General features: G+C 42.1%; 1 protein-coding gene across 1 annotated transcript; it reads left to right on the top strand.

The window, feature by feature from the left end:
• Positions 1–1,114: 1,114 nt before the first annotated feature.
• Positions 1,115–6,622, top strand: LOC140076194 (uncharacterized). Its single transcript, XM_072122708.1, has 3 exons — positions 1,115–1,199; positions 5,383–5,607; positions 5,734–6,622. Exons 1-3 carry the CDS (start codon positions 1,115–1,117, stop codon positions 6,513–6,515), a joined length of 1,092 nt encoding a protein of 363 aa, XP_071978809.1. The 3' UTR covers positions 6,516–6,622.
• The last annotated feature ends 4,486 nt before the right edge of the window (positions 6,623–11,108 follow it).

The following is an 11,108-nucleotide window of genomic DNA, read 5'->3' as shown; positions in this document are numbered from 1 at the left end:
CTTCATTATATCATCAGTCGGGGGGATTTTCCTTTGTTTAAAAAGAATCATTGAATAGATTAACCCTTTCCTTATCTCCCTCCGCCATGACCCCAGGTTATACCTCATCTTCCTCCACCATGACTCCAGGTTATTCCTCATCTCCCTCCACCATGACCCCAGGATATTCCTCATCTCCCTCCGCCATGACCCCAGGTTATTCCTCATCTCCCTCCACCATGACCCCAGGTTATTCCTCATCTCCCTCCACCATGACCCCAGGTTATTCCACATCTCCCTCCACCATGACCCCAGGTTATTCATCATCTCCCTCCACCATGACCCCAGGTTATTCCTCATCTCCCTCCACCATGACCCCATGTTATTCCTCATCTCCCTCCACCATGACCCCATGTTATTCCTCATCTCCCTCCACCATGACCCCATGTTATTCCTCATCTCCCTCCACCATGACCCCAGGTTATTCTTCATCTCCCTCCACCATGACCCCTGGTTATTCCTCATCTCCCTCCACCATGACCCCAGGTTATTCCTCATCTCCCTCCACCATGACCCCAGGTTATTCTTCATCTCCCTCCACCATGACCCCAGGTTATTCCTCATCTCCCTCCACCATTTTTATTTAAAAAATAAAAATATATCTCAATATTTGATTGGACATAAAAAGCACTTGATTGTATGATATTCTTCTGCTCCATGAAGCCATTTCCAGGACAGGGCAGTCACAAGGTCAGAGTCGTCCTGTCTGCGTAGATTTGCATTCCCTATTGTTCAGGATGTGGAATAAGTAGGGAGTCACAGGGCAACATTTCACCTAGTAAAGATGCAAATTAAGTTATCTAGTTTCATCAGAAAGACACATCCTGGCCTTTCTTTGGTGGGAGGGGATAATAAACACATAACAAAGGAGAACACTTAAAACAAAACACTCTTAAACAATCAGCCTGGCTGATAAGGAAGTGGGACCAACACCCTTCATTTACATGGGGGAGGTTGTTGGGACAAGAGGGGGCAGACCAAGGGGTATAAGAAACCGAAGCACAACTCACATGAGGAGAACTTCTTGGTGGAAGATCTTACTGGAGGAGCTTGGACTGAGGGACTGAGACACAGAATGGAGAGAGAACAGGTCCAGATATGTGCAGAGGATGGAGCCTGGGCAGGAGGACATGACGCTGGTGCCAGGGACCCCCAGAATGGTAAGTACTGACAGCCTTCATTGCATTCTTGAACTGATTTTTCCTTAGCCACATTATTTCTGCCTATATCCACTACCACAAAATAGGGGGCATTTCTATAGCCTTTCAAGCGGCAAAATGGTGGTGGTGGCACCACAATATTGGTGTTTATCTGACACTCCTGACTTGCTCTATTTTTGGGCGCAAAATTGTGGCACCGCTTGTGAATCTGAGATATTTCCGTCTCTATTTTTGTGACTCGTTTTTGGGTACAATTTTTGGCGCAAAATTATTGCAGCTAAAAGCTGGTCAAGGAGGTCATATCGATTGCACTTGTATTTATGAAGTAAATGAGATGTAGGAATGTAGAGGTGTAGGAATGTAGAGGTGCAGGAATGTAGAGGTGCAGGAATGTAGAGGTGCAGGAATGTAGAGATGTAGGGATGTAGAGGTGCAGGAATGTAGAGGTGCAGGAATGTAGAGGTGCAGGAATGTAGAGGTGCAGGAATGTAGAGGTGTAGGAATGTAGAGGTGCAGGAATGTAGAGGTGCAGAAATGTAGAGGTGTAGGAATGTAGAGGTGCAGGAATGTAGAGGCGAGCAATTACGAGCACCCGAGCATTTTAGTGCTCGCTCATCTCTAGTTACTAACAAAAGTTTACTATTCAGCACCAATACTGATTTTGTGACTGGAAAGAAATTCTGAAAGATGTTTACTAAAATTATTTAAACAATAAAAATATATCTCAATATTTGATTGGACATAAAAAGCACTTGATTGTATGATATTCTTCTGCTCCATGAAGCCATTTCCAGGACTGGGCAGTCACACGGTCAGAGTCGTCCTCTCTGCGTAGATTTGCATTCCCTATTGTTCAGGATGTGGAATAAGCAGGGAGTCACAGGGCAACATTTCACCTAGTAAAGATGCAAATTAAGTTATCTAGTTTCATCAGAAAGACACATCCTGATCTTTCTTTGGTGGGAGGGGATAATAAACACATAACAAAGGAGAACACTTAAAACAAAACACTCTTAAACAATCAGCCTGGCTGATAAGGAAGTGGGACCCACACCCTTCATTTACATGGGGGAGGTTGTTGGGACAAGAGGGGGCAGACCAAGGGGTATAAGAAACCGAAGCACAACTCACATGAGGAGAACTTCTTGGTGGAAGATCTTACTGGAGGAGCTTCGACTGAGAGACTGAGACACAGAATGGAGAGAGAGCAGGTCCAGATATGTGTGGAGGAGGGAGCCTGGGAAGGAGGACATGACGCTGGTGCCAGGGACCCCCAGAATGGTGAGTACTGACAGCCTTCATTGCATTCTTGAACTGATTTTTCCTCAGCCACATTATTTCTGCCTATATCCACTACCACAAAATAGGGGGCATTTCTATAGCCTTTCAAGCGGCAAAATGGTGGTGGTGGCACCACAATATTGGTGTTTATCTGACACTCCTGACTTGCTCTATTTTTGGGCGCAAAATTGTGGCACTGCTTGTGAATCTGAGATATTTCCGTCTCTATTTTTGTGACTCGTTTTTGGGTACAATTTTTGGCGCAAAATTATTGCAGCTAAAAGCTGGTCTAGGGAGGTCATATCGATTGCACTTGTATTTATGAAGTAAATGAGATGTAGGAATGTAGAGGTGCAGGAATGTAGAGGTGCAGGAATGTAGAGGTGCAGGAATGTAGAGGTGCAGGGATGTAGAGATGTAGGGATGTAGAGGTGCAGGAATGTAGAGGCGCAGGAATGTAGAGGCGCAGGAATGTAGAGGTGTAGGAATGTAGAGGCGCAAGAATGTAGAGGTGTAGGAATGTAGAGGTGCAGGAATGTAGAGGTGCAGAAATGTAGAGATGTAGGAATGTAGAGGTGTAGGAATGTAGAGATGTAGGAATGTAGAGGTGCAGGAATGTAGAGGTGTAGGAATGTAGAGGTGCAGGAATGTAGAGGTGTAGGAATGTAGAGGCGCAAGAATGTAGAGATGTAGGAATGTAGAGGCGCAAGAATGTAGAGATGTAGGAATGTAGAGGTGCAGGAATGTAGAGGTGCAGAAATGTAGAGATGTAGGAATGTAGAGGTGTAGGAATGTAGAGATGTAGGAATGTAGAGGTGCAGGAATGTAGAGGTGTAGGAATGTAGAGGTGCAGGAATGTAGAGGTGTAGGAATGTAGAGGTGCAGGAATGTAGAGGTGCAGGAATGTAGAGGTGCAGGAATGTAGAGATGTAGGAATGTAGAGGCGCAAGAATGTAGAGATGTAGGAATGTAGAGGTGCAGGAATGTAGAGGTGCAGGAATGTAGAGGTGTAGGAATGTAGAGGTGTAGGAATGTAGAGGCGCAAGAATGTAGAGGTGTAGGAATGTAGAGGTGCAAGAATGTAGAGGTGTAGGAATGTAGAGGTGCAGGAATGTAGAGGTGCAGGAATGTAGAGGTGTCGGAATGTAGAGGTGTAGGAATGTAGAGGTGCGGGAATGTAGAGGTGCGGGAATGTAGAGGTGTAGGAATGTAGAGTTGCAGGAATGTAGAGGTGTAAGAATGTAGACGTGCAGGAATGTAGACGTGCAGGAATGTAGAGGTGCAGGAATGTAGAGGTGTAGGAATGTAGAGGTGCAAGAATGTAGAGGTGTAGGATTGTAGAGGTGCAGGAATGTAGAGTTGCAGGAATGTAGAGGTGCAAGAATGTAGAGATGTAGGAATGTGGAGGTGCAGGAATGTAGAGGTGTATCAATGTAGAGGCGCAAGAATGTAGAGGTGTAGGAATGTGGAGGTGCAGGAATGTAGAGGTGCAGGAATGTAGAGGTGCAAGAATGTAGAGATGTAGGAATGTAGAGGTGCAGGAATGTAGAGGTGCAAGAATGTAGAGATGTAGGAATGTAGAGGTGCAGGAATGTAGAGGTGCAAGAATGTAGAGATGTAGGAATGTAGAGTTGTAGGAATGTAGAGGTGCAGGAATGTAGAGGTGTAGGAATGTAGAGTTGTAGGAATGTAGAGGTGCAGGAATGTAGAGGTGTAGGAATGTAAAGGCGCAAGAATGTAGAGGTGTAGGGATGTAGAGGTGCAGGAATGTAGAGGTGCAGGAATGTAGAGGTGCAGGAATGTAGAGGTTTAGGAATGTAGAGATGTAGGAATGTAGAGGTGTAGGGATGTAGAGGTGCAGGAATGTAAAGGCGCAAGAATGTAGAGGTGTAGGAATGTAGAGATGTAGGAATGTAGAGGTGTAGGGATGTAGAGGTGCAGGAATGTAGAGGTGCAGGAATGTAGAGGTGCAGGAATGTAGAGTTGTAGGAATGTAGAGGTGCAGGAATGTAGAGGTGTAGGAATGTAAAGGCGCAAGAATGTAGAGTTGTAGGAATGTAGAGGTGCAGGAATGTAGAGGCGTAGGAATGTAAAGGCGCAAGAATGTAGAGGTGTAGGAATGAAGAGGTGTAGGGATGTAGAAGAATATGGATATAAGGATGTAGAGATATAGGCAGGCAGAGGCATAGAAGGGGGAATGTAGATGTATGGGGGGTGCAGAGATGTAGAAATATAAAGTTTGCATTATGTACAAAAAAGGGTCATTCATCTTGAGTCTGGACATTTGTCTGTGTCTTTTTCTGTTTTTTGCTGGTTTGGGACTTGTTTGATTGATCTTAGAGGTTGATATATCAGGCAGCCCAGTCTGAGGGATTCTTGCAACTTTTTTAAAACTCCGGCAATGCAAAATTTGTTAGGCAAGTGGAAAAGTCGCAAATTGTGACGCACACATACAAAGGCACCCAAAGAAATCGCAAATATAAGAGAAAATGAAAAGAAAAATAACTGTAGAAAAAGATTAATGACCCTCAATGTGACAGATGTTTCTGTGCTCAGAATGTGAAATAAGGTGAAATGAGAAATGGTTAAAAATAAGACAATTCAGCAATTTATATAGAATTGTTGTAAATATCTATATCATTAATTGGAGAAATACGGCAGCACCTCCAAAACTTATGAAAATAAAGAGGTGTTTTATTCTACCTCTAGTCTGCTACACATGGAATAAAACACCTCGGTTCTTTCACAAGTTTCGGAGAGCTGCCGTATTTCTATAATTATTTCCCCGCTCTCATCTTATTTCTAAAAGGACTGTGCTGCTTTTTCTTCACAATTTTTGTATCTATATCATTAGAGATGTTATTATCTCCATTATTAATTAACCTATTACTATTATTCTCAGCAGATGATGTTACCAGGAGCTTAGAGGAACATCTGATATCTTCAGATATTAAAGCTGATGATTGTGGGATCACACGAGATGCATATAAAGAACATAACAGCAGAAAGGATTTACCCTCAGACCTTCATTGCAACAATCTATCATCTGGTCCTATTACATTGGACACTTCTTCTGATACAACACAGACTAATGGTCAAAATAGAGGATACAGAAGAACAAATCAACATCTACGAGCATCCACCAGCTCTGAATGTGGAAAATCTATGACTTTTAAATGTAATCTTCCTGAGAATCCATTTTCATGTTCAGAATGTGGAAAATGTTTTACTTGTAAAAGCAACTTCCTTGCACATCAGAGAATTCACATCGGGGAGAAGCCATTTTCATGTTCAGAATGTGGGAAATGTTTTTTTCACAAATCAAATCTTGTTCAACATGAGAGAATTCACACAGGGGAGAAGCCATTTTCATGTTCAGAATGTGATACATGTTTTGCGCATATTTCTGCACTTAAAATACATCATAGAATTCACACAGGGAAGAAGCCATTTTCATGTTCAGAATGTGGAAAATATTTTAGTAAGAAATCACATCTTGATGACCATGAGAGAACTCACACAGGGGGGAAGCCATTTTCATGTTCAGAATGTAGCAAATGTTTTATTAAAAAAGAAAGTCTTGCTCGTCATGAAAGAATTCACACAGGTGAGAAGCCGTATTCATGTTCAGAATGTGGAAAATGTTTCATTCAAAAATCAAAGCTTGTTGAACATGAGAGAATTCACACAGGGGAGAAGCCGTTTTCATGTTCAGAATGTGGGAAATGTTTTATTACAAAATCAACTCTTGTTGATCATGAGAGAATTCACACGGGAGAGAAGCCATTTTTATGTTCCGAATGTAACAAAGGTTTTTCTCTTAAATCAAATCTTGTTAAACATGAGAGAATTCACACAGGGGAGAAACCGTTTTCATGTTCACATTGTGACAAATGTTTTGCTAATAATTCAGTGCTCGTAATACATGATAGAATTCACACAGGGGAGAAACCGTTTTCATGTTCACAGTGTGGCAAATGTTTTGCACAAAAATCACATCTGTACAAACATCAGAGAATTCACACAGGAAAGTAAGTATTTTATAGTGTAACTGTCTTCATAAAGGGCACTTTCCAGTAATGGAGGCTGGTAACGCTCAATATAAATAATTTTTTGCTTTATTCTTAAATTGTTTTACTTCTTTACAATCCTTTAGTTTATCTTACCTGACTTCCTACCAGAATCCTCTGCTGAGTCAAGGGGAGGGGAGGGTGACTTCAAATCTAAATAGCCATCTGCTCAAATGCATCTTTCCTCCCTTCAGAATCGCTCTACACCCCTCTTCAAACCATTACCTCCCACATCCTTTCTCTCCTCCTCCCTTCACCTGTAGACAACTGTTTACATTTGAAGTTCTCCCACTCCCCACCTGGGACTCAGTACAGGATTCTGGCAGGGAGCCAGGCAATTAATACTAAAGATTGTACATAAGTAAAAAGATTAAAGGACTATCCAAAACATGATTTTTATTAAGCATTACATGCCGTTTTGGAACCAGTCACCGATGACAAATGTCGTTCATGATGACAGGTTCCCTTTAATGCTTAGAATCTAGCAAATGTCTCACTTTGATGAACAACTTTTTATATACGAGAGAAGCCACAAGCGGAGAAGCCATATTTATATTAAACATCTGCATTTGTAATTGAGTTTGATGATGAATTGTATGAAATGCATTAACCAATAAACTTCACATTAAATGACAGAACTTGTACAATTATATAACACAATCAGAAAAGGAGAGAACAATGTGGAGGAGCTCGGATAATGGAGCAGCTGATGTTTTACCTTAGTAAGGACATTGTATTCTCACTGTGGGATTTCTGTATAAAGAAGACACAATTGTTTAGAATAGGCTCATAGGTCCCTAGTATCCAGCACTTAGTAGTGAGATGATGACGCTGCACTTTATGTCAGGACGTTCCTGGTTTTGCCCCTCAGTCCTCCCCACCACCTCCACACACTTGGGAGGACACAAGTTTTGCATTAGACACTAGAGGAAATGAATGATAGATTGCGCCTGTCTATTAGATGTTGAGATACTTTCGCTGGTAACTCAGTAAGAGGATCCGCACTGACAAAAGGATCCAAAAACTATATACAATGTATGACCTGCAGGGGCAATTATATATAGTGTAATAATCATTACATGATATTGTTCCTGTATGGAAATGGTTTACAATCACTGACCTGTGCATTTATATATTCGGCTATATCGTACTCACTCCAACATTGCACTTTAGACCGATCTACATTCCCAGGTAAGTAGAATACTGAAAGGCTGGGGCGCTGCTAGGGTGGTAAAAGATCCGGGGCACCAGCCCCAATGCGTATGTATCACACTTACAGAAATGCTTATTCCTGTACATAACACCTCACATTTGGTTGTGCCAATAACAACGTTACTGATGGTACAAACAGCTACAGAAACACTGGAGAAATCCATACGTCACCCAGAGATGCCCACACTCTGTCCAGTCAATAGAATTGTCCTTGTAGAGTTTCTTACAAGATGGCAGCTTAGAGTGGAAGCCAATGCCAGCCGCCTCGCTAGACTGTGTAACGGAGATACCGGTGACATCACCGTTGGTACCGAGGGTTCATAGGGACAAGCAGCATCCACCGACACCTTCTTGAAAGCTACAGCTTTGTTTCCCAGAGTCAGGCTCCTGCCTCCCTGCAATCTCCTTCTGAACTATAATGAAGTATATATGTTTCATTGTCGCGAATGTACAGAGGCGTCGCTATTGTGTGGGGCACATTACTGGGGGGGGTGTGGGGGACATTGATGGGGGTAACTGTGTGGGGCACATTACTGGGGGTAACTGTGTGGGGCACATTATTGGGGGTAACTGTGTGGGGCACATTACTGGGGGATGTGTGGGGAACATTACAGGTGGTAACTATGCAGGGAATATTACTGGGAGTAACTGTGGGTCACGTTACCGGTGGTAACTGTGTGGGGCACATTACTAGGGGTATCAGTGTGCAGCACATTACTGGGGTTAACTGTGTGGGGCACATTACTGGGGTTAACTGTGGGCACATTAGTGAACTTAGTCCCATAAGAAAAGTTATTGGAAATAGCAAATATTCCTAGAGAGACTCTATTAGAAAATTAAGAAGAAATCCAACAACACAAAAGACACTCGATCAGGAGAAGGATTATTGTTATTACAGTTATGGAACAAAAACATTGAGACATTTTATCACATGTCAAGATCACAGGAGAATCACAAGAAAAAAGAAAAGATGTGATGCTTATTGTGAGCACCAGAGATGTATATCCGTCATGGAGAAGGGATGTGTAAATATCAAAAAGTAGATTTCACAAATGAGATCAAATACAAAAATGAGAACACTTTATAAACCTCTTCAGGCTCTGTACTGTACATGCACGAGGCAGAGCTGCTGGGGCTGTATGTGGGTGCCGCCATGTTTATTATGATCGTCGCTCTCTGTGATGTCATCAGGGATCAGCAATCCATTGTCTTTGTTAGTTCTGAGGCAGTATTGCAGATTCCTTACAATAGGCCAGTGGCTCATTGTAATAAATGCTGTGTACAAATGCCTAAACTGCTATACAGTAATATGCAGTATATAGTAGGAATGATCAGACGATCTACGGTTAAGGTACCCGAAAGGATCTAAAAATTGTAAAAAATAAAATTAAATAAAACATAATAAACAGTAAAAATCACAATCATGTTAGGCATCGTCGTGTCCCAAAATGCTAATCTATTAAATTATAGAAATGATTATTTCCATTGATGGACCACATAACGGAAAATAGCGCCCAAATGTCTGCAACGCCACTTTAACACAATTTTAAATCGCATAAAAAATCAATAAAAAGTGATCAAAAGGTCGCGCAGTCCTCACCCTGGTAGCAATGATAACGTCAGCTCATCCTGCAGAAAATGACATCTTACGCAGCTCTGTACATCATAGTATGTAAAAGTCAGAAGATGGTGAAACTACATTTTTGTACAACTAAAATACATTTTTTTTGTACATATTCTTTTAATTTTCAAAAATGTATTTAAACACCATAAAACCTGTATAACTGTGATATCACTTTGGTTGTACCGAACTAAAGAATAAAGCAGATGTATCATTTGTGCAGAGTGAAAGTCGTAAAAACTGAGCCCAAGTGATGAAAATGTGTTTTTTGCCAATTTCGGTGCATTACTGATAAGTAAAAGTTGTTATGTAGATAATAAACCCTCACACAGCTCTTTACACGGAAAAATGAAAAAGTTTTAGATTTTTGAAGGTGGAGAGTGAGAAATGAACAAAAAATGCTGCAACGCAAAGGGGTTAATAAATATTATATGCACAGTCTTCAGGAATTACATCAATAGAACAAATGCAATGTAAAGGAAAAATGGGGAAGAAAACAAAAGCCAAAAAGTAATTAAAACAAGTAAAAAGATTTGGAGCTTTGAATGAACCACAGGGATAAGTACCGACTGACAACCTCCCCTGTGGTACAATCAGCCCCACTCCTCCTCGGAGCCCGGGCTCTGCCACCTATGTGCATGGTCGGGATGTAGAATAAGCATTATAGCGATATTATAGCCACATGTACATAATCAGATACTTCTAACAGAACAAGCTACCTGCCACCGGATGTACTGGATGTATTGGGCCGGGCTGCTGCCCCGGATACTCTAACAATGTGAGAAATCACTCAGCAAGTGAAGATTGTAGAGACCAAAACACATCTATTAATCAGTTACTTTTGCACCACAATGGGGCTCATTTACTAAGGGTCCGAATCGCGTTTTTCCGCTGGGTTTCCCTAATTTTTCCGACTTGCAGCGAAATGCTCCGGGATTTTGGCGCACGCGATCGGATTGTGGCGCATTAGCGCCGGCTTTCACGTGACAGAAATCGGGGGAGTGGCTGTCGGAAAACCCGACGGATTCGGAAAACCTGCAGAATTTGAAAAAAATTTGTGTTGCAAAAATAGCACTCACATACACCGAGATGGAGAAGGTGAATTCCGGCGGACTTCAGCGCAGCAGCGACACCTACTGGACATCGGGCGCATGACCTTAGTGAATCCCGGCAGAACCTGAATCAGCATCGGAGAATGTGCCGCTTGATCGCGACTGGACCGGGTAAGTAAATCTGCCCCAATATGTTGTAGAAATCAATGACAATAGGGCTCATTTACTTACCCGGTCCAGTCGCGATTCTGTGGCGTGTTTTCCGACGAGGATTCGGGTTCTGCTTGGATTCACTAACCTTGTGCGCCCGATATCCAGTAGGTGTCACTGCTGCACCGAGGTCCGCCGGAGTTCACCTTCTTCTTCATAATGCATGTAAGTGCTTGATCTTGCGTCACTTTTGGTTTTTTAACCCCTTAAGAACGCATGGTTTTTCCGCTCATTTCTCGCTCTCCAACTTGAAAAATCCATAACTTTTTAATTTTTACGTGTACAGACCTGTGTGAGGGCTTATTTTGTGCGTAACAAATTTTAATTTCCTGTAATGTTATTTATTTTAACATGCCGTGTACTGCGAAGCTGCAAAAAAATCTCAAATGTGGGGGGAAAAAAAAACGCACATGCATCACGTTCTTGTGGGCTCAGTTTTTAGACTTTGTGCGCTCAAAGTAAC

The sequence above is a fragment of the Engystomops pustulosus genome, chromosome 8, assembly GCF_040894005.1.
Source record: "Engystomops pustulosus chromosome 8, aEngPut4.maternal, whole genome shotgun sequence".
Classification (NCBI taxonomy): domain Eukaryota; kingdom Metazoa; phylum Chordata; class Amphibia; order Anura; family Leptodactylidae; genus Engystomops; species Engystomops pustulosus.
The sequence above is the reverse complement of the archived record's forward strand: the minus strand, read 5'-3'. Positions and strand labels throughout refer to the sequence as shown.

What these genes read in the sequence shown, in the direction of transcription:
- LOC140076194 (XM_072122708.1), top strand. Translation starts at nt 1,115, where the DNA reads ATGGAGAGAGAACAGGTCCAGATATGTGCAGAGGATGGAGCCTGGGCA. An exon ending in TGCCAGGGACCCCCAGAATG is followed by an intron (nt 1,200 to 5,382) that starts GTAAGTACTGAC and finishes TATTATTCTCAG; the next exon opens with CAGATGATGTTACCAGGAGC. An exon ending in ATACAGAAGAACAAATCAAC is followed by an intron (nt 5,608 to 5,733) that starts ATCTACGAGCAT and finishes ACTTCCTTGCAC; the next exon opens with ATCAGAGAATTCACATCGGG.